Source organism: Helianthus annuus, chromosome 6 (assembly GCF_002127325.2).
Source record: "Helianthus annuus cultivar XRQ/B chromosome 6, HanXRQr2.0-SUNRISE, whole genome shotgun sequence".
In the NCBI taxonomy this organism is placed as follows: domain Eukaryota; kingdom Viridiplantae; phylum Streptophyta; class Magnoliopsida; order Asterales; family Asteraceae; genus Helianthus; species Helianthus annuus.
In genome coordinates, this window is record NC_035438.2 from 6,003,660 (window position 1) to 6,025,377 (window position 21,718).

The window sequence follows — 21,718 nt, forward strand, 5'->3', positions numbered from 1 at the left end:
TCTCGTAGTCCTCCATATATCGGAACCCATATACGTCCGTTCAGTCTAAGAATTCCATCCTTGCTAAGAGTCAACTGCTCTTCAGTTACTCCCAGCTTTTCATTAGGATAATTAGCTTCCAACACAGCCTCACGCTGCGCAGCTAATATCCTTTCCATCAAATTATTTTTAACCTCAATGCTCTTGGCATTGATTCGAATGGGTTTTACCCTTTCTTTCCTGCTCAAGGCATCGGCGACTACATTCGCCTTGCCGGGATGGTACCTGATTTCGCAGTCATAATCATTCAGGGTTTCCATCCAACGGCGCTGTCTCATGTTCAACTCCTTCTGGTTGAACAGGTGCTGGAGGCTTTTGTGATCAGAATAAATCACAAATTTAATACCATAAAGGTAGTGCCTCCATAACTTCAGTGCAAATACAACGGCACCCAACTCCAAATCATGGGTGGTGTAATTCTTTTCATGCACCTTTAAATGCCTTGAAGCATAGGCAATCACCTTGCCCTTCTGCATAAGCACACACCCCATGCCTGTGTGTGATGCATCGCAGTAAACTACGAATTCATCTGTACCCTCAGGTAAGGTCAACACAGGTGCGTTGCTTAGCTTTTGCTTCAGTATTTCGAAGGACTCTTGCTGCTTCGGGCCCCAAATGTACTTTTCTTTCTTCTTGGTCAAGGAAGTCAAGGGCGCAGCAATCCTCGAAAAATTTTCAATAAATCTTCGGTAGTAACCTGCTAACCCCAGGAAACTACGAATTTCGGTAGGCATCTTTGGTTCTTGCCAGTTCATGACCGCCTCTACCTTAGCGGGATCCACTTGGATACCACGCTCACTCACAACGTGTCCTAAAAACTGGACCTCTCGTAGCCAGAATTCACATTTCGAGAATTTGGCGTAGAGTTTCTCACGCTGTAGTAATTCGAGAATGCAACGGAGATGCTTCTCGTGGTCATCTTGGCTTTTAGAATAGATCAGGATATCGTCTATGAAGACTATGACGAATTTATCTAAATACGGCTTGCACACGCGATTCATGAGATCCATGAACGCAGCCGGTGCATTTGTGAGCCCAAAAGGCATCACTAGGAACTCGTAATGACCATAGCGAGTCCTAAATGCAGTCTTGTGTACATCTTCATCTCTGGCCCTTAGTTGATGATAGCCCGACCTTAAGTCGATCTTGGAGAAGTAGTTTGCTCCTTGCAGCTGGTCGAACAGATCATCGATCCTTGGTAAAGGATATCTGTTCTTTATGGTAACTTTATTCAGCTCTCTATAGTCGATGCACAACCGCATCGATCCGTCCTTCTTCTTTACAAATAGGACAGGAGCTCCCCAGGGAGATGAACTAGGTTTGATAAAACCTTTCGCCAGCAGTTCATCCAACTGGGTCCTCAGTTCTTTCATTTCCGTCGGAGCTAATCTGTAAGGTGCTCTTGCTATCGGAGCTGCTCCAGGAATGATGTCAATTCTGAACTCCACTTGTCTATCTGGTGGCAAACCAGGTAGTTCTTCAGGAAAAACTTCGGGGTATTCAGAAATGACAGGAAGATCCTCGATCTTCGGCTTTGGTTCTTCTATTATCACCTGAGCCATGTAAATTACACAGCCTCTGTTCAAACACCTTGAAGCTTTCAGCATAGATACGTCTTCTGGCAATCCGTAGTGCGTATCCCCTTGAATGGTAAGAGATTCACCACTCGGAGTCTTTAAGACTATTTGCCTCTTGCCACAAATGATTTGGGCCTGGTTATGGGATAACCAGTCCATGCCTAGCACGATGTCAAAACCCGCAAGTTTGAAAGGAAGTAGAGATAAAGGAAAAGAATGGTTCCTAATGGATATTTCACATCCTTCTAGAATGGTAGAGACGGTTTCTATCGTGCCGTCTGCCAACTCTACTTCGTATTTTACGTCGAGGGTTTTGATAGGCATATTTAGTAGTTGGCAAAATTTCTGGTCTATAAAGGACTTATCAGCGCCAGAATCGAACAGTACTCTTGCAAATATATTATTTACGAGAAAAGTACCTGTAAGCACAGTGTCGTCCTTAACCGCTTCCTTTGCATCCAAGCGAAAAATTCTCGCATTTGTCTTCTTAGTCTCTTCTGCCTTCTTGGCATACTTCGGGCAATTACTCTTTATGTGCCCCTTTTCATTACAATTATAGCAGGTTGCGTCCTTTATCTTTTTGCACTCCACTGTCTTATGCTCCTTGGACTTGCATAGCCCACAGGGTGGAGTCCTTTGTTGCGACTGCGAACCAGACGCAAACCTACACTTCCCGGAGTGAGGTTTCTTGCAGACCTTGCAGTGGGGTCTTCCATCAGCTTGCCCCTCCTTCCTTGCCTCCGACCCTCTCTTGCCCTCACCGTTTCCACGGTGCTTTTTCCCAGACTTTCGTGAGGTATCATCCTCACGTTTTCGCTTTTCAGCCTCCTTGCTCCTTTGTGCCATCAGACGGACAGCATCAAGTGTAAGAGACAAGGAGAGGTCAGTAACTGACCTGAAGGTCGTTGGCCTAGAGGCCTTTACGCTGGCCTTGATCGCCGGCTCTAAGCCCCCAATGAATCGGGCAATCCTTCGAGGTTCTGGTGTCACCAGATATGGCACCAGGCGTGACATAGTGTTAAAACTTGTCAGATAAGCTTGACAATCCAGGTTTGTCATCACCAGTGAGACAAAATCAGCCTCGATCTTCTCAACCTCGTGCTGAGGGCAGTAGTTTTCTTTTATGAGGGTAATAAACTCCCCCCATGACATTTTGTACAAGGCAGACTTACCTGAAGCCTGCACCAGAGCTCTCCACCACGCCAGGGCCTCGCCCTTGAATGACTGGGACACAAACTTAACCACGTCCCTCTCGGCGCACCCGCTGATGTCCACAATCGTGTCCATCTCGTCCAGCCAGGTGATACAATCAACCGCACCTTTCTCCCCTGTAAATTCACGGGGCTTACATGATACAAAGTATTTGTAGGTGCAACCCTTAGCACTGGACGCATCAGTATATTCTCTATTGCGGTGAACGCTGTGCTCAGTAGACGAATGCTTGTCGTCATCTTTCTTGGGTTCAGATGGTGGTTTGGAGTGTGTCTTTGGTTTAGAGGGTGGTTTTGACACAGATCTGCTTTGAGACTCAGTATTTTGACGATCAATAGCTGCCTGGACAGCATTGTTGATCAGAGCCTTTAGCTGTGCGCCTGTCAAATGTACTGACGCATTGTCATAGTCATCTTCATTCGTGTGGCTGTTCTCTCCATTGGGATCCGCCATTGTAACTTGAATCTGTTACAGAAGATAACAAAATTTTAATTTAGGAGATTATTATGTGATTGTCTTTTATGACAATTTGTCAACCATGGTACAGAGGCCATATTCGGTTAACTTATTATCTCATTACATTAAATATTAGGATTTGAATATATCCTACTTTAACTATATAAATAGTATTGGCGGCATAAAGCCTAATCACGATGATGTTTTATAATATTAGCCGAGATTCCAGAGAATCAATGGCATAGAGAGTGGAACCGTAGTTCTTTTATCTCTTCCTGACAGAGAGTCATAGACTACTACTGCCTTTTGTCTTATAAGACAATTATTATGGCCCATAGGCACTACACCTCTAATGGATGTCTTAATATGGTTGGCCCGTAGGCACAACATCACTAATGGATGTTTTAATAATATTGGCCCGTAGGCACTACATCACTAATGGATGTTTTTATAATACTGGCCCGTAGGCATTGCATCACTAATGGATGTCTTTATAATATTGATCACCTTCATTGGTGATTTAACCCGCGATTTATAAATCATTTAGTTGGGTTTTGAAATCCTTAAAGGATTATTGTATAGGAATGACGTGCGTGATTATAACGAATCACATCTGCCATGAATGTTAACATGCGTACAGAGGTTAACAGGGAATCAGAATCTTTTCAGTTAGGTCGTACCATCTTGGCTAGATCTTAAAAGACCCCAAGCTAGGTTTCACCCTTTAAGATTCTTTATTTAGGCAGATCAATATAAAAGGAATGGTTTTGATTTATTTTTATATATATTAAAACAAAACTCATAACATACATTCCAAAATCTCATATACAATTACATATTGCCTTAAACGGGTCTTCCAAATAACACATACCTCCATAGAGGTTTTAAAATAAGTGACAAGTCCACGCAGGGACTAATATAAGATAGGTGTCCATGCAAGGACTAAAGATAAGTCCACGTAGGGACTGAAATACGATAAGTTGTCCACGCAGGGACTTATTTTAAAGTAGAAATTACAGTAGTACTACTATTAAGGGCTAGTGGTCACGTTTCTTCTTTTTGCCCTTTAGTAGGTTTGCCAAGCCCTTGAGAAATCCTCGGTGGCTTTTCTTTTCTTCCTCGAACTCTCTCTCCACACGTTCTAGTCGATGGAGTATTTCTTCCTGCTCAAGAGGAGAAAAACGTGGTTGCGGCGCTTGATGTGGAACTGGAGGTCTGGGAGGTATTGGATACCCATGAGCTGAGTAATCTGGTGGTCCCATGTTTCCATGTGCTCCGTCAGGGTAGCGCGCATTATATCTAGCCGACACCACATATGGGTCGCGCTCATAGCCGTAGTTGTATTGTGCTTGTGACGGTTCAAACGGGTTGTAAGCCGTTGGACCTGTGTAAGCTGGTATGGGTTGGTCATACTCAAATGGTGGCGAATTTCGTGCAGTAGGTGCGGAGTTCGCTTCCTGTATAGGGCTTGAAGGTCCTTCTTCATGTAGTGGGGGATAGTGGCTACTACTAGAATGTCGAGGAGTGCTGAAGTGGTTACCCCCTCCTCCTCGTGTAGACATACGAGCATTGGTCCTCCTACGCCTCGGCGGATCAGGTATAACTGGTTGTGCCGGTGGCGGAGGTGGTGGCGTAACTGCCTCAAAGCGTGAATCCTCAGAGGGATCCTGTGGATGTCTCGGTTGTTGTGTCTGATGAGATGGTGTGTTGTACCACTCATGTCGGTCAAACAAGGCCATAAAGCTGTCTGGGCCTTGATACTGCGGACCATGATATGAAGATCCATCAGATACTTCTATCGGATGCGTGGGCGTACCACGAGCTGGTTCAGTTGGATCCTCATCTTCCTCCATGGGATCTTCAGAAAAATGGTCTTGTGGTCCTAGTGGAACAAAACCTGAAGGTTCCTGTATGTAGTCAGCCGGATTAAACTGAGCTACGTAGTACGGACTAGGGTCGTCGTAGTTTCGGTGCGATACCGAACGTTGTAGAGGTATGAAGGAAGGTTGTGGGTTGTTGGGATTATTTTCTGAATCTGGCCCAAAGGAGTGCCGGTAGGATGGCGTCGAGCTGTGCGAAGTGGAATGCCTCGCAGGTTCGTAAAGATCTCTTCGTCGTTGTGGCTCTTCGCTCCGTGTCATCGAAGGATGTCTTGTACCAGATGGTCCAGCTTCTTGATCGTGATGTGTCACGATTTCTCCTCGGCCTCTTCGTCCCCTTCCTCTTCCTCGGAATATAACAGGTGGCATTTTCCTGCTCCAAAACTTATTAAAAATCAAATCGAAAAAAATAAAGACAAAAAGGAGTATAAATCCGAATTTGTCCTAAGTTCTTGTCTAGACTCAAGTATGTGCAATTGTGTCACTGAGATTAAACACAATAGGGTAGTGTTTAATTCACTCAATGTTGGCTCTGATACCAACCTGTCACACCCCGATTTCCACGTGTCTCACCGGTGGGCCCGGTGGGGGATTACCGTGACGATGTTGGCAACAATATAGTCAAACCACACAATTATATAATGCACAGCGGAAGCATAATTTAAATATATAATTTCAACCTCTGATTGTAATATCAAAATGTATTACAGAAGTTGGATATCCACAGTGGATCATAAATACAGATAAAGTATTGTTCCCTTAGATACTGCAATCAAGCTTGCGAGGCTTATCCCGACGCTAGGGAGCTAATACCAGCCAATTACGTTTAGGTACCTGCACTTAATCTTTTTGGGGAAAATACGTCAGTTTACACTGGTAAATACATTCAACTGACACATTTGAAAATGTTTATTAAAATTGATTTGAATGCACGAGGCACAAACTCTTTTATAACTTGGGAAAATTCATAATGATCTTGTGAACGTTTTACATGTTCTTTTATGCGTTCAGTAGCCCGGGTCGTGCCGGGTTAAAGATTTATAGACACACCACGTTTGCGTAAAACCGTAGTATAAAAACCAACGGCTACGTCTTTTAGTTTTAATGTCGACACTTTATACCGGGTGTACGCCTACACCGGGATGTCGATGGTCGTGGCCATTTCGTAAAATGATGCCGAGGATATCCGGGACAACGGTCATTAAACCCCCCAAAGGCTTATAAGCAACAAAACTGTTTAAATGAGCCAATCATATTTAATCAATTAACCACCTAAGCGATGGAATTATATAATGCTCAATCAAGCGGTATTAATATACCGTAACCCAAGCCCATATAGGGGAAATAAGTCAAAAGTATTTACCTTTGCAAGTATAAATCCTTAATTAAGATCAAGTCACCGATAGCTTTTACTGGGGCTCCTAATCTGGAACGAAGGTTTTAATTAACCTCTTAGAATCCTAACGGTCCTTATATTAGCCGTAGCTTAAACCGGTTGATTCCGATACGTAGATATGGTTAATTCGCACGAAAAGGCGAAAACCGAGAATGGAGTATGATTTGGACCCGACAAGTTCAGTGACTTGTTTTATATGGGTTTATAGTTCACACTCTGGAGTTGGGGGTTCAAATAGTATAATTTGACCCATATCGGCTATTGCACGAAAACTAGTTCCGTGGGCCGTACCGTGTGCGCAAATAGGCGAAACGGTTAACCATAAGTGTCCTACGCTTATTTCCTAAGTCAATATGCCTTAAAAGTATTTTGGTATCAGTAGGATACCTTCCGTAATGCCCGTAACGAGTTTAAGTAAATACTATGCCCCGCAGGGGCTTTTCGGTCATTTTAAAGACTTTTAAAAGGGATTTTCGAGTTCTACAGGAAATCTGAGTTTTCCCGAACAGCTTATAAAGCTTAAAATACTTTATTTATTATTTAAAACCAGTAGCAACTGGAATCGGGTCAAAAGACCTTGTAGAACTCCCGTTTTGGCCAAAAAGGGCATATTCGGTATTTACCGAACCGTAGCCATAACCGCAGGTTATGAGCAAGGTAAAAATTATTAAAAATCTTTAAAATTCCCAAAATATTATTTCACCACATTGGGTAAAAGTTTTGGTGACGAAAACTTGGGTTAGATGGGCGTTATGCTAATTGCGCCGTAAAATACAAAACTTTCTTAAAAGTGCGCCTTTTAGCATAACTCTCATTCTAGACCTCGGATTGACGTGAAACTTTAAGGACATGCTTATAATTTAACAAGCAAGGTTTTGGTCCGTTCACGTGTCCGAAATACTCGTTTTAATTTTAAAAGGCCGTTACGGTCAACTTTTAGGCGAATGACGGAATTGCGCAAAAGACTCGGATAACTCATGAACCGACCACAGAGGTTATTACCAACATGTGACCTGGTCCTAAGAGAGTCCTAAGGTATCTTTATACTTCACTAAAACGGGTCAGAACCGAAGTCAAAGCAAAAGTCAAACTTATGCGACTTTCGGCTCCGAACCGGTTCAATATAGTAAATGATCGATTCAAACGAGCGCAAACAAGTTTATATACTTATCATCATGTTTTAGGATTGTCAAAATGGGTTCCATAACATATACATTACAGATTATGCTTAAATCGCTAAAATAGCTTTCTGTTGACTTTTTAACCGCACGTTTGACTCGATAATTGACATAGTTAGAGTGGTGATCAGGGGGAACCATTTTAGAGGTTTAATACCCACATAAATACCAACTCATAACCATCTTTGATTCGTCATAAGACTGAACCATTTGCAAGATATTGCAATGACAACCGTTAGTTACGACGGTTGCGTTTATGAGCTATAACTATGGAAATGCAAGACCAAATTGGTTGTGAACGACTTACAGAAGTGTGTTCTTGATTATAGAGCAGAAGAGAATGCTTGGGAGCACTTAGAATGATCAGAGAAGTGAGTTTTGATGTTGTGAATGTTATGAGCACAATGGTGCTATTTATAGCCAAGAACAAGGCCTAAAATCATTACACAACATGCTACTACTGATCATGATGATGGGTAGATGTCCCCTGAGTGATATGGGTCAATTGTAGGGTGCCCATGCCTCTTTGATTAAGGTTTGATCGTTCAAATGGTCCAAAAGCCAAGTAGTTACTACAATTCTGCATCTGGGCACTTTACGCGGCCCGCATGGACATTCCATGCTTCTTTTACGCGGGTCGCTTGGGATTAGAATTTCAGACGCGTTATTGAGGAGGCTCGCGGCCCGCCTCAACTTATCCTTAAACTTCACGCGGGTCGCCTAAGGTTAAGATTTCAGGATTTTTAAATCTTTTTGTAATTATTACAGAATCTGGCCATTAATAACGAAATCTTTCGTAATGATTCGCCTGACCTTTCGGTTTTGAAGGGGTAACTTTGCGGTTTGGCCCTCGGTTATTTACCGATAGGGGCCTCGTGTTAATTACCCGCGCTATTAAGTCCCCGGTTTATTTATTTAATTATTCTGAAAGCCTTAACTTTCATTGTTGACGCTTTTAATCCTTCTTCTACGAATTCGATCGTATCTTTCTCGTTTCATATCGAAACTTCGCGAGATTTATATATATTATTTTAGTGAGGGTATAATACCGTTACAAAGTCTTTGGAACGTTAAAGGGTCACTCAGAGGTATTATTAAACATGTTGACACAGTTAACCCCTGTAGTTTGTAATCTCTCACTTTCTTCCGCGTTTTATTTTTGTACGATCTATAATTTATTCGATTGAAGGTTTAAGCATTATTTAGGGATACTATACAGTATATTTACCCTTGTTGACATTTATAACCCTCGGATTTATATACTTTCAAGGTTTGTCAAAATTAGTCCTTCATTTATTATAGATGCCACGTGTAAACAAATGACACGTGTTAACACATCATTGGACACAAAAATTCGAGGTGTTACAGATACCCTAACAATTATTAAACAAACAAGATAATAAACAATACGATAACAATTATTAAACAAACAAGATAAAATGTAAATATAAGATTAATATTTAGAATGTTTTACATCTAAAACAACAAAAGATAAATATTTACAATGTTTCAAATGTAAAACAACAAAACCAAAATAAATAAGAAGCTACGGAGATGGTGGCGGTGGTGGTGGTGCAGCGCCAGCTCGTGGAGGTAGAGGCGCACCAGAATGCATAGCAATAATCGCCTCCACCACCCACTACATGTTGCTCTGCATACGCGATACGCCAGCCGTATAGCAGCTACATCTGACTCGACTTGAGCCAGTCTCTCTTCCACCCCCTATGGAGACATCACACGTGGTCTCACACTCTGTCGCTCGTACGGGCGATCACCCCGTGCATCGTGCACATCCTGCTGCGTTTTGTTGATCGCGGCATCAACTGCATCACCACCCCCTCTCCCTCGTTACCCTCACCCTCACCTCCCTTGCCCCCTATCCAGCCTCCATCTGCAGTGGCTGCTCGATGTACCACTCGGTACGACCATCGTCAAGTGACCAAAACACCCGGACCTTGTCCGGTGGCACCTCGTAAGCAATCCCCATCGACACTATTGTGGCCCTGCCTACCGGATCAACCTGACGTGTGATGTTCATATCCCGAGCCACCTGCGGGGACAAGAGTCGCGACCAGTGCTTAGCCAGACGGGTGACGAAGTCGCCACAGCTAATGTGGCTCGAGGTACGCTTAAAAGCATACTCGGCGAAGTATGTTGCCAACTTGTATGCCAAGTTGCTCCCCTCCCCAGGCCAGTAAGTAGGTCGTGCAAGAAGAACAATTCATTTTGGGTGACACACTCCCTGCTATCGTGGCGACCCGCAATATACACCGATGTAGGTATCGGTGCAATGGGTCATAAATGCGTGACACCCGCGCCTTCGGGGATCGCGAACTCCCCGGTATCAATAGTGTGCCACTAGGTCCAAAACACGTCAAAGGACGTAGTGGTCGACGCATCCAAAAATGCCTTGGATGCTACCTCATCCGGTGAGTACAGACCCAAAGCAACAGCAAACTGGTGGAACGTCATCGCGCGAGGCGCCTCTTAAAGAGTAAACGACACCTTGGAGGTATCCAAAAAATGTTGTAAACCCCTACCCCAGGTGTCGGGTAAACGCAAACGTACATAAAAACTCTAATGTAATCTCCCTGTGTGCCCGCTCTCGGCCGACCTCAAATAAACGGGCCCACACGGAGGTAGCTGGCATGAACTCCCGGACCTAACCGCTCGATCCAATCTCGCTCAAAAAACCTATATCAATGGTCTAGGGCGCATCCAGTACCATCTCTCGTAATCTATCCAAACACCTGTGGGCAACCGTACCTCGGGGGATCGCGCAAACAAACTGCGTCGTCTCCTCAAAATCATCCATAACCTCCTCCTCCTCCTGACCTCGTCCCGTCCGCGTCCGCGTCCGTGTCCCCACCTGCCCCTCGTCGACATGCTCCGGCCGCTGATGACTCAACCATATCGTCTGTAAACAATAACAATCACAAGTCGGTAAGGATTATACGATTAACGCTCACGTATTATACGAGGCGTATACGATCTGTACAAAACTCGTATATACGTTTTGTATACGCACGTATTATACGTCTCGTATACGATCTGTACAACGGGCATATACGTTTCGTATACGGACGTATTATAAGTCCCGTATACGATCCGTGCACAGCAAGTATACATTTCGTATACGGACATATTATACGTCCCGTATAAGATAAAAACAATCAAGGTAAAAAAAGAAGAAACAAAACTGAAAATTCAAGATGTATACGATCGTATACAACTTGAATGTTCAAGTTGTAGTTGTATACGATCCTATATATTGTATACGGCCGTACACACTTGAATGTTCAGTTTTTTTTTTAAATTCAATCAAACAATCAATTTCGTTACGCTAATCTATGCTATTCGATATGCTATACGATACCATAATCTAACAAGTTACGTAATCTGAAAGTCTATTCTATGAACGAAGCTTAGAAACGTACCGTAACAGAAGAACGAGAAGAAAATGTCACGAACGTCGAAGAACGATATCCAAGAATGATCAAAGAGAAAACAGAGAGAATTTTTGTGAATTTGATGGCGTATGGTTGTTATGTGGTCATATAGCTTATTACATGGTCATTTTTTTATTGTATATGGCTCGTATAACGTTATACGGGTCGTATACAACCTTTTATTAATTTTTTATTCGCTCGTATACTCAATATACGAGCACTATTTTATGTCTTGTATACGGGTCGTATAACGTTATAGGACCCGTATACAATTAACCAACTTTTTTTTAATTAGTATGTTTGGATTTGATGAAAACGCAGTCGGTATGTGTTCAGAACATGAAATAAGGTCAACCTTATCTTGCTTTTGCTTTATGTTTATCAACTGGTCACCTTAACTCAAACTTTTCATCATTACATCCAACCTATATCCACGAATTCCTGCGTCTTGTATTTATCAACGAAATTCTGATATCGAGTTAGACATTCCTTGTAAAAGCTTGTCTAGCTCGTTGTCGGCCTACGCCGTGTGGGTTGTCGCCAGAACCCTGACGGGGTAGGCATTGGATATTCCCCCTCTAACATGACGTGAATAAAATGGTTTATGTTAACATACACGAGCGTAACGGTTTGATGAGGAACACTCTGTTCGGCTGTTGTCAACAAGGGAAAAAACGTACTACAACCTGTGTCGCTTAATAAGTGAAAAATCACCTTCCACCGGATAGCTATCAGAATTCCCGGGAAAGGCATTAGCAGACACTTCGGCTTCAGTGCAAACTCTATACCGTTCCAAGCCAAGGAGTTTCGAACTAACTGAAACTCAACTGAATCTATTCCTTTCCACAGGTCTTGGAACCGGTTGCACTCACCTAGAAGCTCCTGCCGTATTAACAGCCACTCATTCTCATGAAGCGACAGGTTGACCGCTATAGATCGAAACCCACAATTACCATCGCCCTGAACATCTTGAATGTGACTTAGGTATGGATGGAAGTAAGGTGGTATGAACTGTTTGTAGTGCTTGAATATGTTAAACTGTACTGCAGGCAGTAAAGGTAACATCAGTGCATCTTCCATCGATTTTGCCACCTTTTTTTACCCCTCCATTGCCTTACGGCCTTCGTAATCTCATCGATGAACGTCGGCGCTTCACGATGATCAATTTGTGACTGGACAAACGAGCTATCCCTTGCAGGTTGGGTGTATGACTCTTGTGTAGCAATGCCCACTGAATCACCATACGCGCCTGCCGATGACCAAATAGAGATAAAACTGTGTCTAGAAGGCTATGCAAACGAATCAACCATCCTTTGTTGCTAAGCCTTTAAGGTTGGACGACCCCGTGGGTTTTTCTTCACGACTGGTTGTTTGACATTTGTCTGATTGGGGTTAACCATCTCCTTTATCTTCTGAAACATGTTTCCCTTTATCGCTCTCGGCTGCCCCAAAAAATGTTGTTTAAGATTCTATAGCTCATTGTCTATGTTAAAGAACTCCTCGCACTGTTCGTTTAAAGGTTTCAAATCTAGCTTTTTCCAAAAGGGGTCTATCGGCTCCAACGGAGTCCTTTGATCTACATTAAAATAAAACAACAAACAACAGAAAACGTTAAAATCATTGCGTGATGAAATGCGCTTATTATAAGACGTGGTTGGTCGAAGCATGTATTACGATTTTGTATATACGGTACCAATTGGCACGCGCATGGCAACCCACAACTTGTAAACAAACGACACACGCATGTACCTTTAGCTGCTTTTAAGATCTCTATTACTTGACCTTCGTTTCTTAACATGTCCAAGTATGCATGTGAAACCTCTATTCGAATGAGATCAAAAACAGGTTCGTTATGTTGACCCATTGTCCGGTTCCTGCTTGCTTCAATGCTGGCTTTTATTTCAGTGACCTGATTTTCCATTAGCTGATCAATAAGCAGTACAACCTTATCCAGCGTGTGGTTGGGTTCGTCGAGGTACTTCTTCAAGAGCGCATGTTGACACTCTCCCCTGTTGGTTGTGCGATGTCCGAAGTTCAAATGTTGGTCGGTCCAGAAAGAAACAAACCGGTCTCCATATGGTTCTAACCAGTTTGAAACCAAGTAGTCCATGATCTCTGAAAACAAAGTGAAGTGCAGTCAAGACAAGTCAGACAAGTACGATTAATAAGAAAATTACTAGGAAACTTACCGTTGCGTCTTTTCTTTGGCAGTCTTGCTCGTATACGCTCGTACCAGTAGTTGTAGTCGTAATCGGTCGTTGAGTTAATCAGCCTGCTCCACTTTTATACAAACTTTTCCCAGCCTTCTTGCGTTTTAAAGCTTGGCTTGCAATATTTTGCGATGTTTACTATATGTGCCACCTACAAAGTGAGTGTCTAGCGTTCGGAAACACGCTTGCACATGCGTTCATGAGGGCGAGATCTTTGTCTATTACTATTACACGGACTCCATAACACCGTCCAGTGAGTCTTTCAACCTCTGTAGCAGCCACGTAAAGTTTTCCTCTATCTCGTTGGCTATGAATGCTTGCGCAACGCAGAACTATAAGTATGTGGACGTGACACCAATAATCTGAACTAGCGACATTTTGTACCAGTTCGTCTTGTAAGTGGAGTCTATAAGCAACACATGCGGGAAGGCGCGCCATAACCTGTTCGACTCTGGGTGGATAAAGAAAACATCTTGTACCCTTTCGTTGTTTTCAGATGTTCTGTGGAAGAAAACAAACCCAACTGTCGTCAAACGGTGGAAAAGTATCTGCATTGGTCTCTCGCCAACTTGCTCAATTCGACCTAATTTGGCACGAGCGTTGTATATGGTGTTTCTTGTTGAGACATTCTCAGGGTTCTGCTCTTTAATGATAGTAAGAATGTCTTGTTGTTTCATATTCTGGTACGTCAGTTGCTCCAACGTCCTCTCTTCTTCTAGAGTCAGCCTCATTAGGGACGGATGACCCATAGATCCCAACATCGTGACCTCTTTCTGTATGTTCCGATCAGTTGGAACTCGCAACCGGTTTTCCTGCTCCCGGTCCATCTCACCGTGGTTGTTGGCTTGTGGTGGCCGGCACAATCGCACGTTAGCCAAATTTTTAACGGGTGCCCGCTTGGGGGTTTCTCGTAGATCGTGCGTTTGGTGACTATGGCAAACCCATTTTGGCGTCCGACTTCTCTACACCACTCCACCAATTCATCCATGCTATCGAATTTCTAAGGAAACACTTATATGTGAGAATTAATGAATATAACGTTATACGGGTCGTATACAACGTTTATTATTTTTTTATTTGCTCGTATACTCAATATACAATCACTGTTTATGTCTTCTATACGGGTCATATAATACTATACGTATATATACAAGTAATAAAAAAAATTATTCGTATAGGTGAAATTGAAGAAATCGTACTTGGTATGTGTTCCGAGATTAAGTTTATTTTGCTTTTGCTTCATGTTTATTAACTGGTCATTTGTTTGACTTCAAACGTATAAACAGTAATATCAAACGTACGGCAAATAAACGTACAAATAAATGTTATACCTGATCGGTTTTAAACTCACTAGGTTCCTGGTCACCGTTTGGACCCTCAGACGGTCCACCACTACCGGGAGGAGATTGAAAACTACCGGGCAGCGGTCCACCACTAGCAGGAGGGGATTGAAAACCAACGGGCGGCGGTGAATAATAACCAACATAATTACCTTAAAGGCATCCAAACCCCAAGGATCCTGACTTGCATCAGACGCAAGATTGAGATCGAACGGAACATTCAGATCAAACGAACCCGGATAGTTATTTTGATTGTTTTGATGACTCTCCTGATTCGACTCGTTAGCCGAGTCACTACCGAAAATGTTTCCCCAAAACGACATTGATAACGTAATATAATTTGAATACAGAAAAATATAGAAGAAACGAATAGAAGTTAATGAAAATGAATAAGATTAGTGTCGTTTATATAGACGTTTCTACGGAATATTACATCGTTTCAAATGATTAACACGCGGATCGAGGAATCTAATGCCGCATCAAATAACTCACACGAATATCGAGGAATCTAACGTCTAATCGCATGACTGGCACGGGAATTGAGGAATATAACATCAAGTCGAAGAATCTTACGTCTAGTCAAACAGTTAAAATTTAAAACGAAATTCGAAATATACAGGCCGTATAACCTTATACGACCCATATAAAGGTGTCGTATACATTATATACGACCAGACAAAAATCTAATTCTCACATGGTGTATACGGACCGTATAACCTTATACGGCCCGTATACACTGTATTAAGAATAAAATTTTACTATTTAAGTCTTAAACAAAAGATCAAACACCTTGTTACCACTTTAATTATTTAATTACACCGACTCCATTCACTTGGTCCACGTACTCAATAGCAACATTCGTGTTAAAACTTTAAAACATGTTGTTAGGTGAGGTGGCGTGGCTACCTCTTCTCTTCCTCACATTTCCAGATTCAAATTTCCAAACTCCAAACTTTCCACCCCATCTCACTCACTCTCACAACACACACCCTCACCACCCACACCCACCAATGGAGCAAGACCTCCGAGCTCCACTCATCCAACATCCCCACAACGACAACTCTCCGATCAAGCAGGTGGCATTGACCGTACCTACCACCGACGACCCATCACTTCCAGTTCTCACCTTCCGAATGTGGGTCCTAGGAACCTTTTCCTGTGTCTTGTTATCGTTTTTGAACCAGTTTTTTTGGTACCGTACGGAGCCTTTAAGTATCACTGCTATATCTGCTCAGATTGCTGTGGTGCCTTTGGGTCAACTCATGGCGGCGAAAGTAACCGATCGGGTGTTTTTTAAGGGTTCATGGTGCGAGTTTACTATGAACCCTGGGCCGTTTAATGTTAAGGAGCATGTTTTGATCACGATATTTGCGAATTCTGGTGCGGGTACGGTGTATGCGATTCATGTGGTGACTGGTGTGAAGATTTTTTATAAGCAACATATGAGCTTCTTTGTGTCACTCATTGTTGTTATCACAACTCAGGTAAATTTGTTTTAGTAGTTCTATAGTTTTATGGTTTTATTTCGTTTTACGGTTGTGTCAGTATAGCCGCTCGGTTTTTTACTCGTTATACTACCTGTGATTTGTGGTGGGACCGTCAAGCCGAAAAAAAAAAGTAAATATAAAAATGATGAATCGCACGCACACTAACTCGCAAAAAATAGAAAATAGAATGGAAAAGTAAAACATAGAAAGGAATAATTAAGTCGCCTTAGAACCCGCTAGTTTCGATGGAGCTGTTAAACCGTAAAAAGAATGACGTAAAAACGTTGAAACACATGTGTGTGTTGCAGCGTTTTTACTCGCAAAGTTTAGAACGAATCGTAAAACGATAAATTTGTAAAAGATGTAAAGTATAGGGATTAAAGTTAAAAGTGGAAAAGTGTTGGGTTTAAAAATGGAAAATGTTTGTGACAAAAGTATAAAAGATAAAAACTATTCGGGTTAAAAATGTAAAAGAAAAAAACAAAAGGGTTAAGAGTAAATAATATTATAGAGTAAAAGAGAAAAAAAAAATTTGTGAATTAATATATCCTAATAGATAGGTAACTAGAGCATTCACAATGAATCTCTTAAATTTATGTGAGTAATAAAACTTATATTATAAGGAATGAATGAATGAGTGTGAGTGAGTGAGTGGTTGTGACGAAGCAGAAAGTGAAAATATATAGGAATGTTAATGTTCATCACTAAATATATGTGGCAAACATTGTTCATCGCTTATAAAGATAATAATAAATGTAAAAAAATATTATGAGAGAGAAAAAGTAATGATTTTTAATGCAATTATATGGATGTTGATCAAAGATCCAATGCAAATGCTGTTAGTCTTTGAAGTTTGAAGTTAAATTAGTCATACTTTGAATGCAAACTTATTCTTATTTTCTTTAAAATTTGAAGCCAAAAAGTCTTTAACATTTCGACATTTCGTTACGATTCGAGTATCTTATCATCAGACTAGTATAAAACTAGTTAATTGTGGTTGTTAGGTGCTAGGATTTGGATGGGCAGGAATATTCAGAAGGTATCTAGTGGAGCCAGCTGAGATGTGGTGGCCATCCAATCTAGTACAAGTTTCTTTGTTCAGGTAACTAACTAGTAACTACCTACCTACTTATTTTTTTCAAATTTTTTGTTTTGATGATCAATTCAACCGCTCCCTCCAAATGTTATGTTATTATTTTTAATTTTAAAATAAAGTTTTGTGGAAATATCTAGTCCAATTATTTTTGAAATGGGCGCCAAAAACAAAATAAAAAGAAGTGGGTGGGTGGGTTGGCCTACAATTGACTCGGCACGTTCTAACGTAGGGTCAATAGTTACATGTTTTGACAATACTACATATCTTTTGGCTTTGCCTATTTAACATGAGGGGTTGAGATCCTGTACAAACAGTGCTAACTGTAAGAACCGTAAGAACGGATCTGAACCATTGATAGTTTAAATCAAGGGTTATGGTTGATTATAATTAAAACCCTTATAATTAAAAGTTAGTACTAACAAATTAGGGGTAATTATGTAAAATTGCTAGTCATTTAACATTTTCAATTAAATACAAATTCTACCAAGGTTTTTTAAACTAAAATAACTTTTATATACTTCATTATTTTTTTAAAAAAAATATACCATAAAATCAAATATTTTTTAATCTTTAATATGAGTACCATATTGCTATATTTTTTTTATTTATAAAAGTAACTTCTAAAAAAGTTACCAAAAGTTGTTTTATAATTGTGCTGATAATGTGCTGATTATGTGTTAATTTGTGAAGATTGTGCTGATTTACAAAGTGTCTATTGTTGGAAATTTTCAAATTTTGATTTGAAATAGTGCATGAATATAGGGGATAATTAAAATTTGGAATTAATTAAATTCAAAAAATAGAGTGAGAAAGTCTAAAATACCCTTGTCTAGTTTTTTTGATGAAGGACACATGTCTAATAGTGGTTGGTTCTTATAGTTCTTACACATATTGAGGTTTGTATTTGATCTCATCTCTTAACATGAGAGATGTTTATATTATATTATTATTACCTATCTATAATTTACCAATTTTTAACTTCCACACATGGTTACTACTCATTTTAGCTTGACCTTTTTTTCTTTAACTTTTGTTTACATACCTCAGACTTTTCAAGTTTATAAATTTATTCCTTTGATTTTGTTTACATTTGATCTCATACTTTTCAAGTTTATAAATTTATCACAAATTCTTTTTCATTTTTAACTCTAATATGGTTTAACTTTCAACTTTGATATGTTATACTTTTGACGTCGCAACACGCAAGTTCTAAGTCGAATTAATTATTATTTTCTACGTTTTACGTTTCGGTCAATTTTTTGGGAGTTAACACGCCGCAACGCGAGTGTATGGTTTAACGTTTTTACGTCTATTTTTTGTTCGATTTACCGATCCCGCCACAAAACGCGGATCCAATATACTAGTTATTATTTCAATAGTAAAACATATGCAAAAGTACTTGCAGGTTAAATTTATTTTTAATTTTTTACATCTGATAACCTGATCTGATATTATCAAATAACAAAAACAATTAAAATATTGTATACAAGCTTTGAATTGTGTGAAAACTTTTCCTTTGGATATCTGTAATTCTTGGTAAATTTATTACACTTTTTGGAATAAAAAATGTGGACAAATTTTTTATTTATTAATTATTTTGGTTAAAATGTTAAAAGAATTAAATGTTGACACAGAAGAGCACATGCAAACACTGCAAAAATTGTTATTGAAAATATCATATGGAAATAATCATGTATATATCATTATAAAGTAACAAAAAAATACATACTATAATTATAAATCTAGTAAAATCAAAGGGTTTTTTTCAGATTTATTGGATTTACTCTTGAATTGGTGTATATGTATTATAGTCTAGTGGAGATGGATATGATCGTGTGGTTTTGCTGGTGGCACGATAATACTCCAGTGATCCGTCAGTGATCCAAATTTGTCGTTTAAAAAAACTAATATTATGTGACTTACAGGGCTTTGCATGAGAAAGAAAAACGGCCCAAAGGGGGAGTGACACGTACCCAATTCTTCCTAATAGCATTCACATGCAGTTTTGCATACTACATTTTCCCTGGATACCTTTTTCAAATGTTAACATCACTCTCATGGGTCTGCTGGATCTTCCCTTCATCAATCATGGCCCAACAAGTTGGATCTGGGCTTCATGGGCTTGGTATAGGTGCTATTGGGCTTGACTGGTCTAGCATTTCTGCATACCTTGGAAGCCCATTAGCAAGCCCATGGTTTGCCACAGCCAATGTTGCTGTTGGCTTCTTCTTAGTTATGTATGTTATCACTCCCCTTGCTTACTGGTTCAACGTCTACAACGCGAAAAACTTCCCGTTTTTCTCCGACGGCCTTTTTACCGCTGACGGTCAAGAGTATAATATTACCGCCATTATTGACTCGAATTTTCACTTTGATGATGATGCTTATCAACAACAAGGGCCTTTGCATCTTAGCACGTTTTTTGCCATGACTTATGGTGTCGGATTTGCTGCTCTCGCGTCCATGGTGGTTCATGTGTTTCTCTTCCATGGAAGGTGAGTTAAACTTAAGAGTAAACTTCCGTTTTACTCCTTGTGGTTTTGTCACTTTAATGGTTTTGCTCCAAACCTTTAAAAATAGCCATTTTGCTCCCTGATGTTTCGGTTTTTTTGCCAGTTTGCTCCCCGCCTCTAACTCCATCCAAATTGTTTGTGTTTCCATTTTGCTCCCCGCAGGGAGCAAACTGGCAACAAAACCAAAACATCAGGGAGTAAAATGGTTATTTTTAAAGGTTTTGGGCAAAACCGTTAAAGTGACCAAACCACAGGGAGCAAACTGGCAACAAAACCAAAACATCAGGGAGTAAAATGGCTATTTTTAAAGGTTTGGGGCAAAACCGTTAAAGTGACCAAACCACAGGGTTCGGGTTGATTGGGTGTGTTTTATCTCAAACGGGCCATAGTGAATTAACCATGATGAACGTTATCATACAGCGAGATATGGGAGCAAAGCAAATCAAGTTTCAAAGACAAGAAAGTCGACATACACACTAGACTAATGAGCAAGTACAAGCAAGTGCCCGAGTGGTGGTTTTGGTGCATACTATTTGTAAACATATCGCTCTCGATATTCACGTGTGAGTATTACAATGAGCAGCTTCAGTTGCCATGGTGGGGCGTCGTTTTAGCTTGCGCGATCGCCATTTTCTTCACTCTCCCCATCGGCATACTCACCGCCATCACTAACCAGGTGAACTTTCATCTTTTTTGATTGAATTTGTTAGTTTTTATAGTTGTAAACTTAGGCACATGGTGTGATTTCAGGCCCCGGGTTTGAACATTATCACGGAGTATATAATCGGGTACATATATCCGGGATATCCGGTTGCGAACGTGTGCTTCAAAGTGTACGGTTACATTAGCATGACCCAAGCAGTGACTTTCCTTCAAGATTTCAAGCTCGGCCACTACATGAAGATCCCACCTAGATCAATGTTCATGGCACAGATCGTTGGAACCTTGATTGCGGCTTTAGTATACTTATGCACCGCATGGTGGTTAATGGAGACAATTCCAGACTTATGCGACTCGTCATCAGACGTCTGGACATGCCCTAGTGATCACGTGTTCTACGATGCATCGGTTATATGGGGTTTAATCGGGCCCCGAAAGATCTTTGGAGATCAAGGGGCTTACACCATGATCAACTGGGCTTTTCTGATAGGAGCAATCACTCCGGTGTTGGTTTGGTTAGCACACAGGGCTTTCCCTGACCAACACTGGATCACACTGATAAACATGCCGGTGCTGATTGGTGCCACGGGGAGTATGCCTCCGGCTACTGCCGTGAACTACACAGCGTGGATATTCGTTGGGTTTTTATCAGGGTTTGTGATGTTTCGATACAAGCCTGAGGTATGGCAACGGCATAATTATGTGTTGTCGGGTGCTTTGGATGCGGGGTTGGCGTTTATGGGTGTGTTGTTGTACCTTTGTTTGGGTTTGGAGGATATTGGTTTGTATTGGTGGGGGAATGATCTTGATGGGTGCCCTTATGCTTCTTGTCCTACAGCTCCGGGTGTTTTCGTCGAGGGTTGTCCTCTTTCGGCATTTTGAATCTTGTTTTTAATGTGCTAGCCCGTTAGGCCGATTTACCGAGAGTGACACCACTAAAAAAAAGTAATACATATGTGGTGATCACATATATGTTTTAGTATTCTTGCTCTATAGCGTATGAAATTGTTAGAAAACATGTCTACTATATTATAATTATAAGTTATATAAAATAGTAACGGGTATAACATTATATGATGTTTAGGTCGTACAGCATTCTATCTATACAGGTCGTATAATGTTATACGGCCCGTATAACTCTATACGGGCGTATAACTCTATACGGGCTGTATACATGTAGGGGTGTGAATTAAGATTTTGGTGGTTGATCAGGTTCATTTTCGGC

The 21,718-nt window shown here is 40.8% G+C and overlaps 2 protein-coding genes across 2 annotated transcripts; one reads left to right on the forward strand and one right to left on the reverse strand.

Annotated features, from left to right (window-relative positions):
- Nucleotides 1-13,729: 13,729 nt before the first annotated feature.
- Nucleotides 13,730-14,224, reverse strand: LOC110944313. The gene has a single exon (XM_022185975.1). It carries the CDS (start codon nt 14,222-14,224, stop codon nt 13,730-13,732), a length of 495 nt encoding a protein of 164 aa, XP_022041667.1.
- A 1,397-nt stretch (nt 14,225-15,621) lies between these two features.
- Nucleotides 15,622-21,565, forward strand: LOC110864501 (oligopeptide transporter 7). Its single transcript, XM_022113581.2, has 5 exons — nt 15,622-16,221; nt 17,229-17,326; nt 19,246-19,815; nt 20,254-20,509; nt 20,584-21,565. Exons 1-5 carry the CDS (start codon nt 15,748-15,750, stop codon nt 21,373-21,375), a joined length of 2,190 nt encoding a protein of 729 aa, XP_021969273.1. The 5' UTR covers nt 15,622-15,747; the 3' UTR covers nt 21,376-21,565.
- The last annotated feature ends 153 nt before the right edge of the window (nt 21,566-21,718 follow it).

What these genes read in the sequence shown, in the direction of transcription:
- LOC110944313 (XM_022185975.1), bottom strand. Translation starts at nt 14,224, where the DNA reads ATGGACCGGGAGCAGGAAAACCGGTTGCGAGTTCCAACTGATCGGAAC.
- LOC110864501 (XM_022113581.2), top strand. Translation starts at nt 15,748, where the DNA reads ATGGAGCAAGACCTCCGAGCTCCACTCATCCAACATCCCCACAACGAC. An exon ending in GTACAAGTTTCTTTGTTCAG is followed by an intron (nt 17,327 to 19,245) that starts GTAACTAACTAG and finishes TGTGACTTACAG; the next exon opens with GGCTTTGCATGAGAAAGAAA. An exon ending in TCACCGCCATCACTAACCAG is followed by an intron (nt 20,510 to 20,583) that starts GTGAACTTTCAT and finishes GTGTGATTTCAG; the next exon opens with GCCCCGGGTTTGAACATTAT.